The sequence below is a fragment of the Cariama cristata genome, unplaced genomic scaffold (genome assembly GCF_000690535.1).
Source record: "Cariama cristata isolate BGI_N322 unplaced genomic scaffold, ASM69053v1 scaffold4192, whole genome shotgun sequence".
Taxonomy (NCBI): Eukaryota; Metazoa; Chordata; class Aves; order Cariamiformes; family Cariamidae; genus Cariama; species Cariama cristata.
This window is the reverse complement of record NW_009603105.1, coordinates 44,838-70,421: the sequence shown is the minus strand read 5'-3', so window position 1 is coordinate 70,421 and position 25,584 is coordinate 44,838. Positions and strand designations below refer to the sequence as shown.

General features: G+C 51.4%; 1 protein-coding gene across 1 annotated transcript in view; it reads left to right on the top strand.

The window, feature by feature from the left end:
- The window catches only part of LOC104157629 (immunoglobulin superfamily member 3-like), a 70,333-nt gene that overhangs the window by 12,927 nt on the left and 31,822 nt on the right, over window positions 1-25,584 (top strand). The window contains 2 exon segments of the mRNA XM_009695040.1: window positions 23,136-23,546; window positions 24,428-24,817. Of these exon segments, the coding sequence (XP_009693342.1) occupies window positions 23,136-23,546; window positions 24,428-24,817 (801 nt within the window).

Below are 25,584 nucleotides of genomic sequence, written 5' to 3'. Positions count from 1 at the left end.
AGCGCTGGCACAGCAATGCTGACCTACGGGGAAGGGAAAGCTGGTGGAGAGGTGGGGTTGCCAGAGGCATGAGGAGTTCATTTGGAGAGACTCTGTGCTTCGGAGGAGCTCCCTGGCTATGGGTGCTGGCCAGAAGGGTCACCCTGAGAGGGGCAGCTGCGCTGGGACAGCTCCGAGGTGCGCTATGGGATGCTTCCAGCTTCTTCCCTTCTGCAGTGATATCCTGGGCCAATGTGTCACTATTGAGGGATGGTGCTAGGGCCATGCCTGTGCAGTGGCACTGCAGAGCTTATCTAACGAGTAAAGTTAGGAGCACTGCCCATCATCCAAAAAGCCCCACTCAAGCTGTGCAGCAACTGAAAGCCACAGGAGTGTATGAGCATATCCGGAGGACACGGTGGCTGGTGGAGGTGGCCCTGGGTGATGAACATCCCTTTGCATGAGGGGCTCCTGCCTCCAAGCTGGGTCCTGGGGTGCAGGGTAAGCTGAGTCAAAGACAGAGCCCTTTGGCAGCGGTTTGGTTGGGGGGAATCAAGGGGCTCCTGCCCTTGCTGGGGAAAGGGGAGATTGTGGTCATCCTGGTGCCGGGCTGGGCAAACATGAAGGTGTGCAAGGCAAAAAGCGATCAGGCTGAGGGAGACTAGAGGTGAGGGAGTTAAAAACAAGCAAAAGGTAGGGAACAAAAGGAGGACAGCTGAAAAAGGAGCAGGAAGGAAAGCGGGAACAGCAGCACTGGGAAGGCAAGAGGAGGAGGGAGTGTGGAAGTGGCAGGTGGAAGACCTTGGACAGGAGATTTTGTGTTATGAAGAGCAGCAGGGTGTGTAGGAGGGTGGCATCCCGGAGGTGCTGGAGCAGGGAGAGCTACACGTGGGGGTGATCAGTGAGGGACTCTGACTGGGGTGGAAGGAGCATCCTTGCTCCCTCCTGCAATGGCAGGAGGCCCCACAGCTGCCGGAGACATGGGTCCTGGCCTCTCCAGCTGGCCTCCTCCTGCAGGGGCTGTGTTGGGGCTCCTCTTCCACCCTTTCCATGCATCATTTGAGTGCCCTGGATGCTGCTGTTTCAGACTCTTGACTCTGGAGCAGGCAATCGGAGTTTCAGTGCTGTCCTCCATCAGGGCCGTCAGGATGCAGTAATTACCTTTGCACTGCCACCTCCTACCCTTTCTTCTTCTCCCCTTGCGACTGGGAAGTCAGAGGCAGCGATGGCGCTTTGAGGAGCTCTTTTTGAAGTGACTTTGTGAGTCACAGGGGCTGGCGAGCGGTGGGGAATGAGATGCCGGTGCCTGGCACTCCTCTCAGATCGTTTTGGCTCCCTTGTGTCTGTGTCCAGAGCAGCGCATGCTGTGTGCCCATCCTCGGAGGCACTGGGCTCCTCAGATCTCATCTGTTTCGAGAGGCTCCTGCTGAGGGTCTGATGTGGATGGAGGGAAGAGGAGAGGAGGAACGGGGACACCAGAGGCATGCTGGACTGGGTAGCAGTGCGGTGACTTTTGATTATGTCCATGGAGTCAGGCTTAGCCAGAGCCCATTGCTGTAGATAAGCACAGTACCGGCTCAGGGTGCTGCTGCATGGGTGCTGAGGTGCCCTGTGGCAGCAGTGAGATGAGTTTCTGCAGGCATCCCTGTCACAGACCATCGGTACAGGAAGATGGACTTGTCATCTCCTATGGTACGTTCAGGCCACAGGATGCTCTGGTAGGGCTAAGTCAGGCTGGATAAGTGTGGACAGTTTGCACTAATAAGATGACAAGTGTGCCCCAGGAGCCACCCCAGAACCCTCTACTCCTTGGACCTCTCCCCGAAAGGCTAGAAGGTGCTTTCCATCGCTGCTAAAGTGTAATGGGTTTGAGCCAACCCCCACAGTCCTAGTCCTATTACTGGTCTACCGAGCTGATGCCCAAAGGGTCACCTGTCCTGTCCCTTATAATCTGCTGGTTGAAGTTGTCAGGACCGAAATGCAGATCCTCCTGTTGACTGCCAGGATGCAGCGCTGCTGTTGAGCGTTCAGGGACGCTGTCTGGAGCAGCAGGACAGCCAGCCTGCTGGTGAAACCTCTGTACGCCAGCCAGAGCAGAGCCTGACTAAGCTTATGAAACCTGACAAGATCACAGCCCAAGGTGGTATTGCTGGAGGCTGCTTGACTGGGAACCGTGTTCCCGCTGCAGCAGCACGAGCGTTAGGGCTGTGCCACTTGAAGCCTGTCATGACACACATCTAGCCGTTGAGTAGGGAGCATGTGAAAGTCTCTTGCAGCAGTTAGCCTGCCAGCAGCGTGTAGAAGAGCCTCCTCCCAAAAGAGGCACTGACTGCGTCTGCCTGCAAATGAGGAGCAGCCTCTGCACTGGTTGATGCCCCATCTCAGCTTTGAACGGATGGTCCCCTGAACAAGCAAACACTCGCCAGGATATAGCTCCTCCACCTCTGCAGGTACAGTGACCCTTCCAGCTTGGCTACTGTGTGTCCCTCCAAAAAATAATCAGACTGTGACCATGAAGGACATCCCCATAGCCCCACTGCTCCATCAGTAGCCTCCATCACTTTGACGCCAAGCGAGGAGCTGTTGCCTGTTTTGTGTGGGCATGGCAGTCGGTACCCGAGGCCACTGCGTGCTGCCTGCTGTAGGGCTGGCGGAGCAGGGGCTGGTGCACGGGGCCCTGTGGCCGGCTCACCGTCAGCTAAAATAAGCTCTAAAGCAATGCATCGCGTAGTACAACCTGGGTAGGAGCCTACCTGGCTCACCACCTCTGCCATAATAGCTATTGCAGGGATCTTTGTGCTGCTTGTTGTGGACCTGCATAAAATCAGAGGCTTATATTTCCTAGCAATCAGTATTTCTCACGCAGGCACTGCTCTCGTTCCTGCTGGTCAGATTTGTGTTCATCTGGGAGAAGCAGCAGCAGCAGCTTCTTAAACAGACCAGCTCTTACGCCTTTGTTTCCTTCAGTCCCACAGGGTTAATCTCCTTCTTGGCACCTGATTATTTGCCACTGCAGGGAATGCACATGGGTTTGCCAGATGCATGTTTGAAATTCTCATTTTGCTGTCTTTAATCCCCATCTGGGAGCTGTGGCCAGGTCCCAGGGGCTGGGGGTGGGTTAATACCTGAGCCTCCGCAGGAGCCCTCTCCTGAGCAGCTCTGTCTCCTCTGCCTCTCCCCGCGGCTGGTGGCTCTCAGGTATCTCCAGGGGAGGTATTGTAGTGAATGGACCGCTTCCCAAATGGTTTTAAGTGTTTTGTGTTCCCTGCGAGGCCAGTGAGCATTGGTATTGCTGGGGTAGCAGCAGGGCAGCTGAGAGAGAGGGATGGGGACTCGCAGTGCTGTGTGGTCAGGCGAGGGAGAGAGCTCCTGCTCTCCTGCCTCTGCCATGAGCTCCTGTCCTCCAGCTCTGAAACATGCCAGGCATTGAGATGGCTGGTAGAAGTACTGCTGTACCCCCATGAGCCACCAGCTTTCTCTCTCCCTCCTTTTCAGAGTTCCTCTGCCACCCCACCGCATTGCTGCCTGGGGAGGGCTGTCACACTGTCCCCTTCCCCTCTTCCATCGCCCTTGCTCCTGTGGGGCGAGACCATTCCCGGCGGAGCTCATGGTTCTCTCTGTCCCCTGCATTCATTACCCCTTCTCTCCCAACCTGGTGGGAAGCAGGTCTGGTGTCCCTAGCTCCTGGCCCTCTGGTAAGTTATCCATTGTTTTTTAAGATGCTCAGTTTCCTCTCTTTTTCATTTTCCCCCTTCCAGGTGCTTTTGTCAGTGTGTCATTAGCTGGCACAGCACCGAGGCGTCAATCCCCAGAGTGCTCTCTCTGTGACATTAGCATCAGACGGTGACTAAAACAAAGAGACAGCTCAGCGCACACCACACGCTCGCTTTGTACGTCTTGTACTCCTGGCTGCTGTGGGGAGCTCAGAAGGGATTGCAGATGTGGAATAACCAGGAGTGCTTTGAACAAGTGGCACTGTAATCCCTCCCTGCCTCCGCCCCTCTTACCCCCCTTTTTGCAGACATTAGTTTGATTAAAATTGCATGAGCCCACACACGGGTGTATTTTATTTTATTTATTTCCTCCTGGCGAGAGACTGGTTTGAGGTCTGCCCTGTGGGAAAGCAGCCACGGGGACGCTGGGGGATTTGGGGTGTTTTCAAAAACTTTCCTTCTGCTGCAGGGCTGGTTGTACTGGTGAGACCCGCTTTTCCTGCGGGATGCTAAACGTGAGCACCTCCTTCCCTGCAGGACCCAACGTGCTTGCTGGTGGTGCAGGGGTGTGCGCCGGGGGCCCCTTCCAGTGCTGGTGCTGGGCAGCAGCATCTGGAAGGGTATGGTAGGCTTGCTCTAGCAAATCTTCACCTGAGGCCTCCAGGTTACTGAGGGCATCTCCATGGCTGAGGGTAGGTGTAAACAGCCGGTTTAAAACCTAGGTGACCGTATAGGAATTAAACAAATTATTGATAAAATGAAAATAGATATATTCCATTTTCTTTTTCAGCCAGGTTTGTGCACCCAAATTGGTAAGAAGTGGAGTCTTCACTACCATTTGCAGCAGCCTTCTGTCTCCTCTAGAAATGGGGAGATGGCATGGAGAATTAGGAGATCACTTCATACTCGGGTCCTATTCCACTCTGCAAACAGTATTTTTGCCAGTGCTGTGGCAGTGCTATGTCAAAACTGTTTTACTCCTTGGTGGGTGTTTATAGGATGGGCTCTGTCTTACTGCCTCACCCAGGAGCATGTACAATTCCATTTTTGCATGTTTTCCCTTGCTTTGGAAAAGGAAGATGCTATTTTCTTCCCTTCAGGATGGCTTACTTTTAATGAAACATTTGCAAAGTGCAGTGTGACTCTCCAGCAAGGGCTCTGTTAGGCATCAAGTGTGGTTTCATTGTCTGCATCCTTGCCGTACCCTCCTTGTGCCTCTGCGTTTTTGGCCAGGAGGAGCAGCAAAAGGGGCTGGCAGCCCCTCCATGTGCTTATCCCAGGGCATTGTGGGCTGCAATGCGAATTTAATTATTCTTCTTGGACATCAGCATGCAACACGGGGCTCTGGGGAGTTGGGCTGGGGGGAGCTGGCATCCCGAGCACCAGCTGGCTGCTCTGCCCTGAACTTCTCCAGCTCAGCCATTCTGCGGGCTGTCAGGTGCGGCTCGCAAACCCATGTGGTTTTTGGAAGGTGGAAATCTGGTGGGAGCAAGAGACGGCTTCCTTTCCTCCTGCCTGCCCTCAGGGGCAAAATGTTGGTTTGCACTGTTTGGAGGATAGCGAGGTTGCGTGCAATAAAAGCGTTATGACCCTGGCGAGTGCTCTGTGCGAGGGATTCAAAACCCTGGTGGGTCCCCGCCTAAGGCAAGAGGAGTCCCCCGCAGCCCTTCTCATCAGCTAGTGTGCGATGCGACCATCACCTGGTGTCCCCTGGCACTGAGGCTGGCCTTTAGTGACACCCCCATATCTACCCCCCCTTTAGGAAGAGTGACCCCCCCACTCGGCATTGGGTCAGGGACGTGCCCTGCCAGTGGCTGTGCCCGTGCCTCCTCTGACCGGTCTTGCTGCCGGGTGCAGTTCCCCAGGTTGGATGGGAGAGCGGCTGCTTGCCTGTGCCATGGACTGGAAATTTTAGGCCAGTCAGAAGAGGTTAGCATAACAAAGCAGCAGGTGAGAGGGAGGCATTGAATTTCAATAAACCAGCAACTGGGGAATGAAATCTCCTCGCTTATAATTCAAGCTCTTGGCTCAGGCATCCCTCTCGCTTACCTTGGAGCAAATCTGCTGTAACGCATAGGAAACAGCTCAGCAACTGCAGTCCTGGCTGCCATTGAGGTGGAGGCTGAGGTTTATTAAAGACCTGCAGAGCTCTGTAAAAAAAAAAAAAAAAAAAAGAGATCTTGGACTTAGTCATTACAAGTCAAATATTTGAATAGGTAGGGGCAAGCGTTTTGCTGAAATTGGTTGATCCCTCTCATATTCATGCTTGGTTACGCTTGCTCCGCATGTATTTGGATGCTTGGCCGGGGGCGAGAGGGAGGTGAGGGATGAAAGGGACTTAGTACGGAGGGGGAAAATGGGAGCAGGGAGAGATTAGAACGGAGAAGAAAGCAAAGGAAACTACTGAAGGTTAAAAATAATAACAACAGTTAGACTGGGGGGACCAAGAAGAGGCAGAAAAATAAAGCAGGGCCTTTGAAGAAGAAGAGGATAGACAGTGAAGCCTTTTATTAAAATTTAACTGGCTGAGTCTGAAGATAAATGAGGAGCTTGCAAAGAAACAATGAAAATAATAATAAAAAAAAAATGGAAGACAGGAAGGAGGGAAATATTTAAAAGGAAAATGAGAGGTTTTTGCAGGTGTATGCTGTTGAGCATGTCAGCAGAGATGCTCCATAATCTTCTCTAATAATGTGACGGGTTCTGGGGGCTTTGTAAAAACAAACAAAGCCCAAACCTTGCAATTATTTTTTTCAGTGAGGTAAAGTTTCCTGAGCATGTAAAGCTGATGCTGTCCTCCTTTCGCGGGTCTCCCCAGCGGCGGGTTGCGATCCGGCTTTTCCTTCCCAGGGGACTGTATGCCAGGAGCTGCTGCTGCCGACAATAAGCACAGCCTGTCCCAGGGCACAGCCTGTGCCAGGGCACCGCTGGCTTTTGCCACAGATGCAGGGAGCCTGCAGAGGCAGCGGCGGTTCAGTGCTTGCCTGGGGTTGCACAGCCAACAAGGCGCTCCCGGCCAGGCAGCGAAGGAAGGGGACTTTGATCTTACCTTGGGAAAATGCTGCCATTCTCTACCCAAAAGTGTTGGGTCGTGGGTGGCTGTTTGTCATGGCTTGGTCTGTTTTGTTGTGTCCCAATGGAAGTGGTTGGGAGTTTTGGGAAAGAGGGGACGTGGCACCCTGCTTGCTAAGGAGAAGCCAACCTCCCGTTGGGTTAATGGGAGGATTTGTAAGATCATCACCTCTTTTGTCACTAGTTAGGTCCTTGGCACTGTGGGGAGTTTCTGGGCTTGGTGGCACGCAGCTCTGATAGATGAAGACATCAGACTCTGCTCTGGGGAGGTGTGATGTTGCTTCCATCTATGGATGGTTGGGTCTAACCCATAGGCAGGCAAGTGAAAGAGTATGATTGCTCCAAGCCTGCTTGGTGTCTTCAGTGTTGACCAACTCTGTGAGCAGATGTGCACAGCAAAGTGGGGAAGGTCTGAGTTTGCTGACCTTGCTGTTCCTCCTCTCGCAGTGAAGGAGTTTCTTTATCATGTGTCTGACTGGGGACAGACTTGCTGCCATCCATGCTGTGCGTGCATGGATGGGGCTGCCTGTGTCAGTCCCTCCACGGAGATAATGTTTTCAGGAGGGAGATGGTGCTGCATAATTTAGTGGAAAATCCTGTCTCAAAACTTACCTGAACAGTGTATTAGTCAATGCCCAGGGTCGCCATGAGCTCTAGAGGTAGAAAGCAGTTATATGACTCTTTTCCTTAAAGGTAAAAGGTTGAATCACAGGGAGCTAATTGATCATAACTTAGAACAAAAAAAGGAAGCAGGAGGCTGGTGGAAGTGAAACTCAGCAAACTGGTCATTGCTGTTAGCCCCTGTTAGCTTACACATCCATCCCCCCCAGCTCCACTGCTGTGCTGGGGGTGAAGGTGGTACATTGGTGGGGGACGTGGCTGCCGCTTCCCCGCTCTCAGCCTGTGTTTCCACGGTGCAGACGTCTCGTGGGTCACGGGAAAGGGCTCCGGCATCAGACTTAACTGAAGCCGATGGAAGGCCATGCTCTCAATGTTCTCGGCATGGTGGTGTGCACTTCAGCAGCTCTGTGAGTACACAAGGGGCGTTTGTCAGCCTCCCAGGAATTTAATCTTCACATTTTTCTCTCATGGTTTTTGGGCACTCTTGGGGGTTGAGTTTGCATTGGCAGCATGAAAGGAACTGGCTTTTCGTTTGCAACACGTGAGGTAGTGAGTTTTGCATTTGGCCTGTGTGTCTTTTCCACAATATTATTGCACACACACCCCCACTATGTGGACATCCTTAAATTCCTTAAATTATCAAAGTAAACGGCGTGGATTAAAATCTGCTGCAGAACTATTTTAACGGGCAAAGGTAAGAGGCTGCATTAGTTTAACTGAAATCACCTTGCATGGATTTTTCTGGCACAAACCAGTCCTTAATAGATCCAGAATGTCTGAGGATGATGGAGTAGTCAAATAAACTTGCAATGAATTTTAAGGGGAAATAGTTTTCTGTCTCTTTTATGTTGGATTTTTTTTTTTTCAGTGATGGCTAGAAGAATGAATGTTTTTCTTAAACAAGGGTGTTTGGGTTTTTTCTTTCTTAAATCACTTCCCTGCTGCTTTATTTTGGAGGATTAGTGTGTAGCGTTGCTGTATAATTCATTTTGCTATAGAGTGGTGGCATTTGGAAGAAGCCACCTAGAAGAGCTGTTTGGAGCCTCAGGTGTGAGCAGAGAGTCTTCTCCCATCTCTGCCAGCGGGCCACAGGTAGCAAGTCCTTCCCAAAGAAGTTTTCTCCCAACTGTGCCTGTTAATAGGAACAAGCCAGGACCTGGGAGCTGTAAGAGTCCGACTGAAGCTCCCTTCCCTTATTGATTTCCCTGCTGTCCCTTCTGTGCTGTCGTGATTCTGCTAGTTCTTCAGTCACCCTTGAGTCTGCCCGGGCCCAGGAGACCTGAATACCTAATGTGCTCAAGCAAGGGGTTTGGAAAAAAAACCCAGAATAATTAAGGGAAAAAAAAAAAAATCTTTCTTGCCATTTTAGTGTAACAGAAAAAGGAACAGGCTAAAGCTCTTTTCTTCTTCCTTTTTGAAGGTCGTGTTTACAGGAATTTAGCTATGATCTGAAATACGATAGCCTTTAAAACTGTCCTGCTTTGTACGTCTAGGTTACAGGAAACAAAAGACTGATAAGCAAGGAGGGAGGACATGTCCTAGCTATGCCACAAAACAAGGCTCGTGAGTCTGCCTTCGGTGGGTTTTTGTTTGAGTGGACGAGTGGGTCCCCTGTTTTAGAGAAGGTAGCGTGCTGATACCAGTGCTGAGTTTGGAGAAGATTTCTTTTGTAAAAGAAAGAAGAACAAATGTGAGCAGAGGAACTAGTGAAGCTTGGTTTCCTGTGGGTTTTGCTTCATGGTTGAATTCCTAGGTATCTAATATAGTGCAATCATTGCTTTTCCTTGATTGGGGTATCCCCATGGTTGTCTTCCAGATGACTTCTTTGGTGTCTAAGGGTTGACCAAACATTGTATGGTTCCCCACAGAGAAATATTAATATGTTGTGGGTATCTCCTCTACTTCTCCAGCTATTTCATGAAACCTGTGAAACTTACTCTGAGACTGCAATCCATCTCAGTATTTGTTTGAGAGCTTTAGCCACTCTCAAAGCAATAACCACTTGCTAAAGTCAGGTGGGAGGCAGGCTGACACCCCAGCACTGTAATTCCATACTCTCATTTCGTCCGTGGGGACACACACGGTATCCTCCCCTTCTTTCAGCTAAGGCAGCAGGGTGATGCTGGAACAGCAAGCCTCATCGCCTGGGCACTAAGCTGTGCACAGGGACTGTGTTACAGCAGACTCCTGGTCCCCACCATGGTACTAAGAGGGGATCAGCCAGTCTCCCACACAGGCTCCTTTCCTGTGACAGGAGAAAAGCTAATTAAATGGGTTGTGGGTCTGTGCACCTGCCCTGAGTTAAATAATTAATCTGCTCTGACCATTTGCCATTGGTGTGCTCTGCTTTTGGTAATGGGATGATGGCTCGGATCGACTAATTGGTCATAATTCTGCAGATTGACCCGTCTTGATTTCCAGTTCTATTTGTTTGTAAAAAAACACTTGGATCAGATAGTTGTGAGAAGTTTATTCCCCCCACAGATGGTACAGAGTGAGGTTGATGCGGTAAGTATCTTACCAGGATCCCAATATGTTCTTTATTTGTAAACCGTAGCTCTTCTGCATGACAGATCTTGGGCTTTCAGACCTTAGGGGTTCTTGTGAGACAAGCCGTTACCTTTGTGCAGAAGGTGAAACAGGCCCTGAGCAGATTCAGCCTGAGGCACAGATCAGACAGGGCCGGTGGCACTTCTGGATGTGAAACGTAGGTGGCTGAAGCACTACAGGAAAACCTTTGCTGCTGTTGTCTCCTCTGGAAGCCTAAGTATCTGCAGGAAGAGATTCACCTGAGAATGCCTACCAGCCAGAGCCTGATATGAAAGGTAGAGATGCAAGAAGATACTGTCCAAAGATACTGCAGTGCTGAGAAGCCCATCCTGAAGACTCATGTCTTTCAGCAGTCTTAAAAGCATTATCTTTGGGTCTTGCTTCTGTATTTTTCTTTCATAGGAGTCCAGGACATTTAGAGATCTCTTCTTCTTGTAACTGTTGAGAAGAGTTTCCCTCTCCCTCCTTCTGCTCAAGAGTGTTTTCAGGCTGATGTGAGTTGATGACATTTCCATTACGCTGTGCCTTCCTCAATCTGCTGAGCAGACAGCAACCAGCCGTGTATCTACTGCTGTTCCTGGGAGAGCTTCTCTCAGTGTCTCAGCCAGTTAAGCTCCAGAGCCTACCTCCGCCCAGGGCATTCCTTAGAAGCAGCAGCCCAAGTGAAATGCTTCGTGCTGGTCATTTTGCCATTTACCTACAGGGTAACAAATAGCAGCTGGGAAGCTGGCAGCTTGCAGAGGTTTTTGTGCTTGGATGCAATGGTGAAACAGGCAGTGACTGGGAAAACTGGAGCTGTCTGGAGACCTGGGGACAGCAGTGTGTCAGCTGGGCTTGGCTCTCATTCAAAGGTTTCACCAATAGAAGGCTGGAAGTGCTATAAATAAGATCCAGGATTCTGCTGGAGTCGGTGATATTGATCCTGCACTGGAGACATCACAGAAACTTCCTATTTACTAGTTTATTTCATGACTTATTTTCTTCACTGTCTTGAGTGGGTTTTTTAATGCACTGCTTTGATACAGTGTGTGCCTTTGGGTTAATGATAGGTGCACCAGAAGCATCTTCTCCTTGTTTTAATGTGAGATTTATTTCCTGAACGCTTATTTTTAAATGCTCGCTGGCTCCTGCAAAGGATTTGGGGTATCCTGGAAAACTTGGAGCACAGTGCCCTAGAAGACCTACCTGTATTTTACAAGACTCAGACCTTTCGTTTCTGACTGTAACCATCAGTGGTGTGCATCTGTGCTGCTGGCTCTGAGCGAGCCATCTTCCTACAGGACTGCTCACTTCATGGGGGTCACTTGGTGAGCAGGACAAGCAAGCAGTGGCTGTAAAACTGGAGAAAGTGTCCATCTCTTTCTGAAATGATGCTGCCATTCAGCATTTACCATGTGTCTTGGAAGACCACCTGGTGGTTTCTCTGTGGCTAACTCTGCTGTTGGATCATTGAGGTTGCGTAGAACACTCGCTGCTGGGGAAGAGCAAAGCTTCCCCTGGACAGTCATGGAATCATAGAATGGTTTGGGTTGGAAGGGACCTTAAAGATCACCTAGTTCCAACCCCTCCGTGATGGGCAGGTGCACTCCATCCCCTGTCCATGTCGCCGACAAAGATGTTAAACAGATGTTAAACAATCGAGCCGTTGATTGCAACCCTTTGAATGTGACTTTCCAGCCAGTTCCTTACCCACCGAGTAGTCCATCCGTCAAATCCATGTCTCTCCAATTCAGAGACAAGGATGTCATGTGGGACAGTGTCAAATGCTTTGCACAAGTCAAGGTAGATGATGTCGGTTGTTCTTCCTTTACCCACCAGTGTTGTAACCCCATCACAGAAGGCCACCAAATTTGTCAGGCACGATTTGTCCTTAGTGAAGCCATGTTGACTGTCACCCATCACCTCCTCATTTTCCATGCTCCTTAGCATAGTTTACAGGAGGATCTGCTCCATGATCTTGCTGGGCACAGAGGTGAGACTGACTGGCCTGTAGTTCCCCAGGTCTTCTTTTTTTCCCTTTTTAAAAATGGGGTTTATGTTTCCCCTTTTCCAGTCAGGAGGAGCTTCCCCAGACTGCCATGACTTCTCAAATATGATGGACAGTGGCTTAGCCACTTCATCCACCAGTTCCCTCAAGACCTGTGGATGGATATCATCAGGTCCCAAGGACTTGTGCACCTTCAGGTTCCTTTGATGGTCTCAAACCTGATCATCTCCTACAGTGAGTGGTTCTTCATTCTCCCAGTCCCTGCCTTTGCCTTTTGCGACTTGGTTGGTGTGGCTGGAGCACTTGCTGGTGAAGATTGAGGTAAAAAAGTTCTTGAGTACCTCATCCTTCTCCATGTCCCAGGTAAGCAGGTCTCCCGTTTCCTGCCGGACAGGGCCCACGTGTTCCCTAGTCTTCCTTTTATCACCTTTTAGCTTCCTTTTACCCTTTTAGTCATTGCAACCCCTCAGCATAAGAAGGGTCTGAGGGCCATTCCAAAAATATTTGGAATGCAATTTGTATGGCAGGAGCTAACTGTTCAGTAAATCCTTTTTGCCTCTCTGTCTGGTTTAGGAGCTGCTGCCTTAGAGGTGGTAAGCAAAAGGGTTTCTTCATGCACCTTGCCAAGACACTTCATGGAGAGCCATCATTATTTCCATCAATGGATCCTTCTTCACAGCTCTTCCCACTGCCTTGATGTGCCCTGTCATCTTCCTCATCTCCCTTAAATATAGCACGGTTTGTAAGGAAAAGTGATGTCCCCCTCTGTAGCTGTCTGTGGGGATGCTGCTCAAGCCATGCAGACAGCACCCTTTTGCAGGGAGAGCAACCTGATGGTGACCTTCTGTCATTGGGGTGAGAACCAGAGAGGTTCACAGATATCTGAGAGGTGGAATGGGAGAAGGGAGAGAAAGGAAGGGCACTATGTGCTTTGAAATGCCCAGATCGATGAATATAAAAATAAATACATTTATTAAAAGATTTCAGGATAAAGATGCCAAGCAATCTCATGCAGAAAATCAGCTGGTTGTGTGTGCCGGACTACCTTTTCCAGACTAGCTGATTGCTGCACTCGCGCAAGGTAACACCTTTCTGCACAGTCTCAAAAGCCCTTCCAAGCACAGCATTTCACCTCCCCTCTTCTTATCCTCTGTCCCCCAAATCACCACCACCTGAACTAGAAGAACCTTGGAGCATTAAGAGCCTAAAGAGGAGAGATGACCATAGCCACATGCATAAGAGGCAAAATTGCAGAAGTATAGTAGAAAAAAAAGTCATTAGGAAAATAGATTTGCAGAAGTGGATGTTGCCTGGTTTTATCTATGATACCTTGATCAGATGGCAGAAGTCTGTCAGCTGTTTGGTTGAATTTGCATTACTGAACTTAATTCTGCTTTCCACAGTCCCTAGTGCAGAAGGAGAGCAGGTGGTCCTCGAGGTTGGAGAACTTGGACTCCATCCTGCAAGAGCCAGACTGTGGCTTTCATTCATCACAAGACAGCCAGCTTCAGAACAAGAGTTCTGAGCTGCCAAAACCTTGTTGGAGGAAGGTAGCTTGGAAATATTCAAACGAACCAACATCCTTCATTCCAGTTCCCAGAAATCCCTCCAGCTCACGCTGACTTCATGGCTCAGTAGATACGGTTGTTGTCTGGTGAAGGTGTATGTTTGTATATGTTATGAACAATTTCCATGCTTTAAACAGGACTGATGGAGAAAGAAAAGATTTCCACTGTCTTAGTTTGTATAGGGGGTTTTTCTGTTCTTAGATTTCAAAACTTTTTCTCATCTATTTATTAGCCACCCTATGTTTCTCAGTAATCTGAATGTGAAGAAAATGCGATCATGGTCTCTTCTTCCCTGTCTGTGCATCAGGATGCCAGCATTTTCACTTTGTCTTCCCATGGGAACTTAAGACCCAGACCTGGGCTGAACAGAAGGTTGGGCTGTAGTACAGAATAAAGCCTAAGTCCGTGCTTCCCTGGGTGCTTTGCTTGTGAGGGCTGAAACACTCCCTTCTTGAGGGTGGGTTTTGGAGGGGATGGACTCGGAGTCTCGGTTTGGGAGCCTTTGGAGTCCTTAGTTTAAAAACTACTGCTTGCAAAAATCATCTCCCAAGTGTGTCTTGGTCTGTGTCGTCTTGCCCCGGAGGCAAAAATGAATCATTGCCGCTGAGCGTAAGGAGTGCCTGGCCAGAAGGGGTGGTTGGAAGCTCTGGTTCTGGGCTTTGCAGCTCTAGGGACAGGTCGGGTCCCCAAAGGCAGATGGGAGAAAGGCTCTTGCAAGGTCTCAAAACCTTCATCATTGCATAAATGAAGGAAAAACAGCTCTCTCATGCACGACTTGACCTCCTGTGTGATCTCTGCCAAGCTCTTGAAGCAGGGATGCTAATCTCTGAAAGCAGCTCTTGCACTCTTATCTCCAGTGTTGCTCCCGGTGTTACTTGTATAGTTGAAGTCGAGGAGAATCCTCCTTGAAAATTGATTTTTGAGAAGGACGACTCACCTGACTATAAAACACCACAAACGTTATTATGGTCCAGGGGGAATATGGCCTGAAATGCATTTGATTGTTTTGAAACGATACTACACGGCTCTCCCTGTTTAGCTGTTTGTATTGCCTGCCTGCCTAAGTGCGCTAGGTTGAATAAAATAAGGCTTTTAAAAAATTGCAGAAAACAGTATTTGCTAAGCTTCCCATTTCTACGATTTCTTCGCTTCCACTTCAGAGGTGTAAAACATTAAGACAGTGTTGCGTGCACAGCTTCAGAGGAGCCCAGGCTGCGTCAGCTCCTTAGCTCCATGTTTGCTGGGGATTTTTTTGCTTTACTTGACTGTTGTGTGGGCTCCAGGAGGCGGTGGCTTAGCAGGTTGCCCTGTGCTGGTTTAAGCCACAGCAAATTCCCATGTCCCTGCTCTTAGCCCACAAGTGCTGTTAAGTAAAATGCATCAGCTTAACCCTCGGTGGAAGAGGTGCATGCTGATGGGTTTGCAGTGGCTTAGGCTTGCCTTAAGCTGCGGTAGCTCACTTCTGGCGCTTATAAAGCTAAACTCTCACAAAGGTGAGATTGTAGAAGAGGGAGGGAGACGGAGAAGGAGGGATTTGTGAGCTGACTCACCTTGGCTTGCTGCCAGAGGTTATTGCCTCTACCAGTGAGTGGTTGGTGTGGTTCATGGTAGTCTGCAGCCCACTGCCACCCTCCCCAGATGTCTGCCCCGGGCTCTGTTTCGGAGGGGGTCGGTGGGGTGCTCGGTAGTGCTGGGCTGGTCCAGCAGCCTGGCCAGGTGTCACTGAGCAATGCTGCTGGGGCATGGGGAGGTCCCACGGCCGGGGACATGCCAGGCAGAGGCCAGCGTGCGAGCATCACTCATCCGCAGAGCTGGAGGAGCAGGGCAGTGCCACAGCGTGCCTGAGCCTCGTCTGATTCTGCCTGGAGCACCAGCCTGCTGCAACCACAGAGCCCAAATACAGAGCTCGCTGAGGAACCGTGTCTTGTCAGGTGTTGAGTAGCAGAGTAGGGACATCCAGGCTGTCACGAGGCACCAGCTTCCCCATTGCAGGGAAGGGAAAACCCCTGTCCCTTTGGATGTCATCTCTGCTACCACCTCATGCCTTTTTTTACTTGCAGGCTGATTTGCACACTCCTCGTTACAGAGAGCATCTGCCTGCCAGAGCAGAATTGCAAAAAACATGTGCATGTGCGAGGGAGTAAAAATTTTCCTCCCTGCCGTGGCTGGGAGATGGAGGCAGACGTGAGACCTGTGCTGTCATCCCCCGCCATGCACCCGGCTCCCCGTGCTCTTTGGGTGCCTCTGCCTCCCCAGCATCTCTGCCCCTCAGGCCGCTTGTCATCAGAGTTCGCTCTGCCGATGCTCCAGCTAATTTTTGCTTAATGAACAAATGATGACTCTCATTGCTGCGTGCTGCCTTGTCCTTTTACCACTTCCTTCTTGTTTCTCCTCTTTTCTTTTTTTTTTCTTTTAATGAGGTCACTTGAACAACTTTACCTAAACAGCTGTCCTAATAACCAGATGCTCCTTGAGGTGCTTTGGGATGGGGTGGGTGGAGAGAGGAAAAGGAGCTTGTTAATGGGAGCCTGCCTTCTCATGCTCCCCAAAACAGCTGTAGCTGAGGGCAGAGGGGCGATGGGATGCAACGAAACAGGGGCAGCGGGTGTGAATGTTCTCCCAGCACCCACCACACTGCATCCGAAGCAGTCCAGGGAAGGAGATCAGCAATTTCGGAGGAGCATCCACCACTCACCGACGGGTAGAGACTTGGAGAACTGCTCTCAACAGCACTGTGCTGTCGGACTGCAGCCCCAGAGTAAAGGCCAGGTGGAAAGGGGAGGACGAGTGTCCTTTCTCCTGGAGCTGAAACACTCACGAGCAGTTGGGAAAGCTGTAGCTCCCCTGGGTCCATCCAGGACAAGCCGGAGCTGGGGCTGAGCACATCTGTTCCCCTTGCGCGCCCGCCCTGGATGTGCAGGGAAGGGGTTGCTGGTGAGGCCACGGTACGCCTGCTCCCAACCCCTCTGGGTTCGTGTCGGGCTTGGGAAGCTGCAGGAGAGCATCACTGCTCCGTGTGCCCGGGGTGGGCACCCCATCCAGCGAGGGGGTCCCACGCAGCTTGGGTGTGCGGCTTTAGCCGGGAAGCTCCTCTTGCCCGGTGTGTGGTGGAGCAGGAGCAGGTTGTGTGCAACGGGATCCTCGGCCGCTGCCCGGGCGGTGACAGCCTTCAACGGGCGGGCTGGGTGTGTGCCCGACGGAGCCCGCCGCAAGCGAGAAATTCAGGCCCTGAGTTGCAAAGCTGACCTAATTTCCAATTTTTGGTCTTCTGTCTGATTCTCTTTTCCTCTTTCTTCTACATTAGTTACTTCTCTTTTTTCCTGCGCCTTTTCTCACTGGCTGCTTGAACTCGCCTGGTTGGTTTGGGAGATGCCTTTCTATCAGCATAGTCATTCCAACCACTCGTTAATGAACCAACAAGGATACTATTGTAATCTGAGGATTTATTACTACTGCTGTGAAACAACTGCCATGCTGTCTTACTTAACTCTTCGGCTCCCCTCTTGCCTTCTGCCAGCAGCTGAATCTGTTACAAACTACCCCTATAAAAAGCTGCAAGTGTGCAAACTGGGGATGTGTTATTTTATTTTATTTTATTTCTCTTATTACAGAATGCTGCAGCGATACAATTGCAAGCGACTTTAGTGCTTCACCGTGCATTTGTTGATTGTGCAGCAACTGAAAGTGACTTCATAGTTCAACTTCTCATTTAAAATAAGGCTTAAATATTTGCATGAGGATTAAAAGTATATTCTGACTGCTTTTCTTTAGACCACAGCGCAAGTTCTGCTTACCCCTTCAGGAGCTTGAAGTAGATTCGCTGACTAATTCAGAAAAGTGTATGACTTCTTCTTTTAATTTACTTGAAGAATTAGTAGTCTTTTAGCTGTCTTTCATTTAGACCTGTCTTTAACCATCCTTATTTCTCAGTGCAGGTGGGGCTTTACTGACGGAAAGTAGTCCCCAAACCAGCCAGGTTATTAACACTTGTTTACATTTTCCCGGTGGTACCAGGCTCCTGTTGCTACATGTTGATAGATGAGGAAGAGGGAGAGTTTTGCACGGATACCTCACACCGTGGGTCACAGTGAAAGTACGTCTTGGGGTGCTGGGTTTGCCTCCTCAAATTCTGGTCTCGGGCAGGACCTTGGGCAGTGGGGGAATCTTACAAGGAGCAACAACAGGAACAAAGGTGTCCTCTGCCTGCCCTGGGCCATCTGCAAGTTTTTAGTTGGGACTTAAAAATAAGGCAGGCAAAGGACGCTACCAGCGGCATGATCTACTCAGTTTTATCTGCTTGCAAAGGTGGCATTTGAGGGTCTTAGTCAGTTTTGCAGCGCAACGCAGCATGTGTTTTCCTCTGTGCTGAAGGCATTACACGAGCTTTTGATTGATGAGAAAGAGCGGCGCTTTGTGTGCTGCAGCAGGTATGGATTGGCATGTACAGCTAATTGTCAGGCATGAGGGCTTGAGAGGATTACATTGCTAATCTAGATATCTTCCCTGCCTTATCACCACCCTCTTCCTTCTGCCACATGCATGCACACGTATTTGGATCCTGTAAGGAATGGAAATCAATAGCATTGTCGGGGAGGGATATAAGGAACGTGGCTTCCCGAGAGCCTGCACTGTCTGGGAGAGGACAGGTCCCTCCCAGCTGTTTCTGTGGCATCGGGGTGGCTCTGGTGGCAGACCCTCTGTCCTTCCCTGGGGTGGCATGGGTGGCCGCAGGAGGGTTAGCGGGCTGCAGAGGGTAGCAACAAAACGCCGTGTCCTTGTGCCTCGCACTCCCACCCACGTTCCCGTTTGCGGTGCCGTTTCGTGCCTGCCGGTGCTCACCTCTGGACTGGTGACACTGGCATCGCGGTTCTTCTTCAGCAGCTTGTTTCTGTCTTGCACGCACAGCCAGAGAGGTTGGGGAAGGAGGTTCGTGGTGCTGAGCTGGGATCCCTGCGGGGCAACAAGATGTTGCGGGGCAGATGGAAACATAACTCTCACACTAATTCCTTGCAAAATCCAGAGCGCTGTTTCTCAACCAGAGGCAGCTCCCTAGGAGTAGGGAGTACATGTATTAATTGTTCCTAAATAGTTCACACTTGACATTTGGCAGGCTTAGCTCTGTCCAGGTAGTATAAAGTGGGCAACTGGGGACACAGGGTAGCACCATAGGGTACTTCAAAGTGTATCAGTGGGTAAAAGCTGTAACAAAATCCAAGGGAAGAAGAGGTTAGTGGCTTTTGCTTGTCCTGCAGTGGCCCTGAGATAGTCCTGCTGTGCTGGGTAGCCTGTGTAAGTTGTTGTACTCCTGAAGAGCCGCCAGTGTAAGGCTACCATGGTGCTAAGTGATTTTCACAGTGTTATTTTACCAACTTGAGCTAGGGAGCCTCTGGTGTCACTTGACAAGGAAGTGTCATCTCAGGCAGGTTTGGAGTAGATGGAATGTTGGTAGCGCTCTGGTTTGTGTCTGGCACATAAAAGCTTTGACAGCCTATCCCTTGGAGGTGGTTGGGGTTTTGGATGCCCAAGGACGAACCAGAGCCAGTCTGGGGAAAAGGGACACGGCTGGGTCATCTTTGTCCACGTGGGCAGAGTTCAGCATGGTGCTGGGAGCTGCTGGAAATGAGCTGGTCCTAGGGCTCGGAGGAAAGCATACTGAGATGGGCACTAAGTCCAGGCCTGGCAACTCCAGTCTCTGCTCCCCACTTGTTTTCTGGGAGGCTGTAAGCTAGTTCCTTGTCCTAAAGTTAGCTTTAATTAGCTCACCGAGTGCTCATTGATTGCACGTTACGGAGGTGCGTGCATTTGACTGGAGGCGTGTGGGTTTGACTGGAGCTGTATGTGCAGGCGTCCTGAGGAGGGATGCCCACGGGCACCGCCCTGAGCAGAGGGGAGCATCTCCGGGCTCCCTCCTCTTCCTCCTCCTCCTCCTCCTCCTCCTGGCAGCGGGGCCCTGGGACTCTCCCTGGCTGGGTCCCTGGCGCCCTCTATTGGCAATATTTACTTCTGGTATTTCAGGAGCTTTCAAAACTCGATGGGGGTTGTGAGCACCCTGCGCTTAGCAGCCCACCCACCGCTGAGTACCTATCCCAGTGCCCTCTGCAGTAACCTGTGGCTTGGGGACTAATAGGAAATATATTTTTTTTTCAGTGCTGGAAGTACAAGGTCAATGCTGTCAGCTGTGGCCAGGCTCAGCAGACCGGCTCAGGGATGGCGGTAGCGCAGTAGGTTGGCTCCTCTTGTCCAGCCACTCGCTGCCAAACCTAACCTTGATGCTGGAGAGAGGGGAGCTCTGCTGACACCTCCGAGAGGTCGTGACAGTTGTGGTGGGGGACAAGGAGGAAGCAAAGCTGGATGCTGGGGGAATTGAGGGCAGGCTGCCTGGATGGCACGTTGAAAAGAGGGGCAGAAGCTGGGTGAGAAAGAGTGGGCAAGAGGACGTGTCCTGCAGCATCCCTCTTTGCTCTGATTCAGGTGTGGCCCTGCTCCCCTTCACACAGTGACAACTCTCATCTAAGCTTACCCTTGCTTTCAAGTGGGGCTCATCTTGCTGAGTGTCCCCAGAAGCCCTGGTGGTTCCCGCGGCGGGCGGCTGTGGGATGAGTGCAGGCAGCTTGGCGGTGTGATGGTCGGCAGCGGAGTCAGGGCTCCCGGGTGAATGCCATGCAGAGTTACTCGTGGTGCAATACGCAAACTGATGTCTTTGAAGTCTGAGCAGGGCGACTTCTCTTCTGATAACACACCTCTCCGTGTGTGGTGTCATGCCCTGGTGAGTGCATTTATGGCATTCCCTGCTTGCTTTTCTCTCCGTGACCTCCAGACCTGATCTACTCCAGCCTGATGGGCTAAGCCGTGCCTGTAGACCTCTTGCTGGCACAGGCCAGCGGGGTCTGTGCCTGGGGGTGGTGCGTGATCCCCAGCAAACCTGCGGCCCCACTGTGGGAGTCCCCGGTGCTCCGCAGCACTCAGAACGAAATGCTCATTGGGCTTCTGAAATGAGCTGTGACCTGCTGCCACGTTTCGCTGCCTCTTGAGAACGGCATTTTCCCCTTTCTCCTACCCGCTTCCCCTCCTCCCCAAACCTGGTACCCGAGGCGCATCTTGCAGTGTAACTAAAAGAGTTGTTTGTGCATCGCTGGCCAAGCACGAGAGCGGTGGTGCGAGGCACAGAGCCTTCCCGCTGGCCCGGCCGGCTCAGGGCTCTTGCCTGTCCCTCCCGACATCTGATCCTTCGGAAACTGGGCTTTCATTTAGTGAGCAGGTCTCTAGCCCTCCTGGTTAGGAAGGTGACACTGACCACCAAGCTTATTTAAGACAATGGCCTCCAGGCTGTGTGGAACCCGAAAGATCTTACTGATTCCTCTAACCAAGAGGATCTTAGTTGGCTTTTTTAAGCAAAAGAGCAGGAGGAATGCAGCACAGTGTGTCAGGCATTACCACAGTTAAATGACAGCCTTTAACAGCACGCTGCCGCCTCCTGATTTTCCTCCAGGAGTGTGTTTTGCAGTAGCTTGCCCATGCGGTATACGAGATGCTAACCCTCTAGCCAGGTTATGACCTGGAAATACGAAGTCGCAGTTCCAGCTGGCGAAACGATGCCAGTGCCAGCCTTTAACCGACTCGGGGAATGGCGTGGCAAGCGTTTTCTTGGGGCCCAGCCTTCAGACAGGCTTCCCGGCGTTACTCCTGGGGAGCGGGCAGCTCCGTGTCTGGCAAACCAGGTGCTTGCCCCCTGCTCGAGCGTGACCTGGCTTGTCCGGCAGAGCCAGGCAGGCTCCCGGGGTGGGCAGCTCTCTGCCTTCTGCTTTCCCAACAAGCGGCCGTGCTGCTGGGCAGGGCTGGGGAGGGCACACAGGCAACCGGTGGGGTGCCCAGGGCTCTCAAATTGGGGGAAGGAGGACGGGCACGCTTTCTTCACAGACACCCGCTTTCACCCCGTAAGCTGCTGCGCGGAGGCTGGTGTAGCAGGGAGCTCTGCCTTCGAAGGAGCTGAGCAGGAAATTAGCTCCGGCGAGATGATGGTCAGGTTTAGTTTATTTAAATACTGTAAGAAAAGTTCTAAGAGCCCGTGGCTGGAGGGCAAAGAGAAAGGAGCTGCGTGGCTCTGGAAATTATTCAGAAAGGTTTGAAATGAGAAGTTTAAATTCTATCGTGCAGGCGGCGTGAACCGGCAAGGTTAGTTGCTGTTGTCACCACTGGTTTGGGAGTTGGAGGGAAGGGGGAAAGGCGAAGTGATCCCGGCCAAGGTCTGCCAGAGGCTATTGCCAGTGAGCAGGGGATGGGAGCCCCAGCGAGGAAGATGAGGGGAAGGGAGGGAAGAGGAGACGTGGCTACAGGGACAGAGGCAGTGGCCTGCGGTGTAAATGGCCTTACCAGGTACTTTCCCTGTCAGGGGCAGTAAATTCCCTGGGTAGTGAACACGTGGTAAAAGCAAATGCTGCCATCCAGGCTGGATGCGGGAAGATTTCCCTCTTGTTTACTCCATCTCACGGCTTTTTTCTTTCCCCTCTTCTGCTTTTGACTTTTCTGCCATAAATAATCCCAGCGGTTGTCTTCACTGCAGCTCGTTGCTTTCTGTAGCTGTGCCTGAATGAAGCAGATGCAGCTTTTGGCAGCTCAGCTAATTTCGTCAAACCTTCCAGTACTGTCAATGAAACCGAACTGAGATATGTTAATTATATTCCACCGGTATGTGGCGAAACCATGGGCATTAACAGGCTCGCTGACACTGCCTTGTCTGCAGAGCTGGGGAGAAGGTTTGCATTCTTCTTTCCACGTGATGTTTCTTGAGACTTCTTTTTAAGACAGTCTCTCTTCTGGTGGTAGATTTTCTTGCTAAAATTCAGACGCTTGCTAAAATGAAGCAAGCTTGGGGGACTGCAATTTTTTTTTGCATCCTGATTTTAGTGGCTGTACTTCCTTTCCTCCAGTTAATCAACTGGAAAAGTAGCCAGCGGTTTTATTGCCAAGTGCCTTGACGTGAGGATGTCCTGGGAGCAGGCACTGGGCAGGCTGCAATTGCATGGCTGCCCTCAGAGAAGGCGCTTCCCTTTGAATGCAGAAACCCCTTCGTTTGGCCTGAGGGGGTCATTAAAACATGAAATGATATAAACAAAGGAGAGGGGAATTGAATCTCCTGACTTTTTTATGAGGGAAGATTAAAGGAACTAAATAAGTTTAGCTTGGCCCCACCGGTGACTGAGAGGTGAAGACCACGCCAGGGCTAAGGAGTGGCCGAAGGATGTGGGCAGGAGGGGGGGTCACGAAGCATACTGGGGGGCACACGGTGAAGGGGAGGCAGCCCGTGAAGAAATGCCTCAGTGAGAAGCAGATGTATTAAGCTGTGCTGCTCTGCAGTGTGATGGAAAACCCTGTGCAGTCGCTGGGGCTGTTGAGCAGGAATTTAAGCACGGCACTGGAGTATGTGCTGCAGGTCACGGTCTTTCCCAGCCAAGGGCTTTGGGGACAATTCTCCTCTTTTTGGGGGCTAGATGTGAGCTAACAGAGCTTTGCTAATACTTAATGATTAATTACAGCTGTAAAAAGAAACCTCTCCCCCAGCTCTCCGTTAACACGTCTGGGCTTTAGACTCAGCATTTTGATGTTGCTGACTCTCGGGCTGTGTTTTCCTGTCCCCTTTTGCTGCAGTGATCCCCGACTCGCTGCGAGTGACGGCGGTCCCGCAGACGCTGAACAAAGTGGAACGTGACTCCCTGGAGCTGAAGTGCGAGGTGTCTAAGAGCACAGCCCAGCACAGCCACGTCTCCATCGCCTGGTACCGGCAGCGAGGCAGTGAAACGCCCGTGGAGATCATCTCCCTTAGCCGCGACTTCGTCCTGCGGGCTGGCAGTGCCTACGCCCAGCGGCAAGCCACAGGGGATGTTCGCTTGGACAAAGTTGGGGAGACCACCTCAAAGCTCACCATCTACAACCTCCACCCATCGGATCAGGGCGAGTTTTACTGTGAGGCGGCGGAGTGGATCCAGGACCCAGACAAGTCTTGGTATGCCATGACCCGCAAGCGTTCCCAGGGTGCCATCGTCAACGTGCAAGCCACCGGTCAGTGTCTCCTCTGCTTTTTCTCGCTCGGCTGGATGGCGGGAGGAGGCGGAAAATGGGGCTGTGCTTTGTTAGGTGGCTGGGGTTTTGGCTGCCTGCTTTGCCGTGTGCCCCACTTGGAAGGTTGCGGGCAGGGTGAAGCAGGGCAAAGGGGGGCCCAAGCACTGCCTGCGGGCAGGGCAAATGTCAGCAAAGAGCATCCAGGGGACACCGGGGCAGCAAGGAGTCTTGGGTGGCAAGCCCTGTCTCCTAACATGGTCAGCCATCTGGAGCTGATGCAGGAGCTAAAACATACATCTTAAACACTTGGTGCCAGCACAGGCAATGAGCATTTTGGTAAGTGAGGAGGTAAGAGTGACACAGCAGAAAATAAAACTAAAAAATTCAGCAAGCACTTCTGTATTGCACAAGGTCCATTTGCAAGTCAAAATCCTTCTCCCAGCCCACAGCACAGGTTCCTGCTAAGGATCTGAAGACCCAGCTGAGCTCTTTCTTCCTCTCTGATATCCCCAAAGGCCCTGACTCTTGACCCTGGCTGAGCAGGGTGTCAGTAGGACTGGGCTCCAGGTCACATCCCGCAGTGCCACTGGATGCTGGTGTCGCAGCAGAGCTGCTCCCAGGAGTAAAGGCTGGAGGAAGGGGTTATGACTGGCGAAGCCTTGCAGCTGTGGCATGCTGGGCAGCAAGCTGCCTCTCCTGCAGCATCGCCGATATGGGCTCTCACAGCAAAAGCAAGCCCCTAACCCCTTCATCTGTGGATGTATGTGTCCAAGGGATGTTGGCCTGCAGGGAGCAGCACATTGTAAACACCTCGCACGAGGTGCGCTGGCTCTCCTGGTGGCCTTTGCCATGCTGACATGAGTTGGTCTGTCTCTCCCCAGATAAGGAGTTCAGTGTTCGGCTGGAGACAGAGAAGCGGACGTACATCGTGGGTGAGCCAGTGGAGTTTCGCTGCATCTTGGAGGCACAGAATGTCCCTGACCGCTACTTCTCCATCTCCTGGGCCTTCAACAGCTCCCTCATCGCCAGCCTGGGACCCAACGCTGTGCCGGTGCTCAACAACGAGTTTGCCCAGCGCGAGGCCCTGGGCCAGCTCAAGGTAGCCAAAGAAAGCGACAACGTTTTTGTGCTGAAGATCTACCGCCTTCGCCTTGAGGACAGTGGCAAGTACAACTGCCGGGTGACTGAGCGGGAGAAGACCGTGACAGGCGACTTCATCGACAAGGAGAGCAAGCGGCCGAAGAACATCCCCATCACTGTCCTGCCGCTCAGTAAGTAGAGACTTGCCCATCCCCTGCTGGGGCCATTTCTCTACTGGGCAGCTAGCTGGTGAGGCCATGATGTGCCCAGACTTCGGCAGTGGGGAAGAGGGAGGATAAGAGTTTGCATGCTATGGAGGCTTGAAATCCCAACTGGCAAGATTTTTTTTTTTTATGGGAAGGGGATGATAGAAAGGGAGGGATATACGTTAGGTTCATAGGTGGGGAAACATACCCCTACCTCAGTACGGACACCAAGCTGGCAGTTTTGTTCTTGAGCTGAAAATGCCTCTGGCTTGCTCCTCATGCCTCTCTCCTCGCCTTGCTCTACAGGGAGCTGGGTACTCTAAAGTACTCAGCAGGTGTAATCGGGAGACTGGCTTGGCCTTGGTTTATCCTAAGAGCTGCTACGTTCCTGCAGGCTGTTCAGTGGCTGTTGTTCAGCTGTCTTGCAAGACAGCTGTACTGGGAGAAACCAGGGTTCACGTGCTCCTCAAGCCTCAGTTTACTCTTCAGCATGGAGCTTTGTCATGGTCGTTGTGTGTTTTCCAACCCCGGTGAAAACAACCCTGACGGAGGCTTGCCTGAATGCCCTTCATGTTTGTCAGACAAACATGATAAATACAGAAATAACAGAGTGAGAAGAGAGGGTCCAGTGATGCATTCCTTGTTTTGCTCTCTGAAACTCAGGTAGCTGTGCCATGACGGAGCATGCACGTGTTGCCCAGGCTGCCCAGACAGTGGGCTTTGACCAAGCAGAGGATAGCTGCGAGAGGATT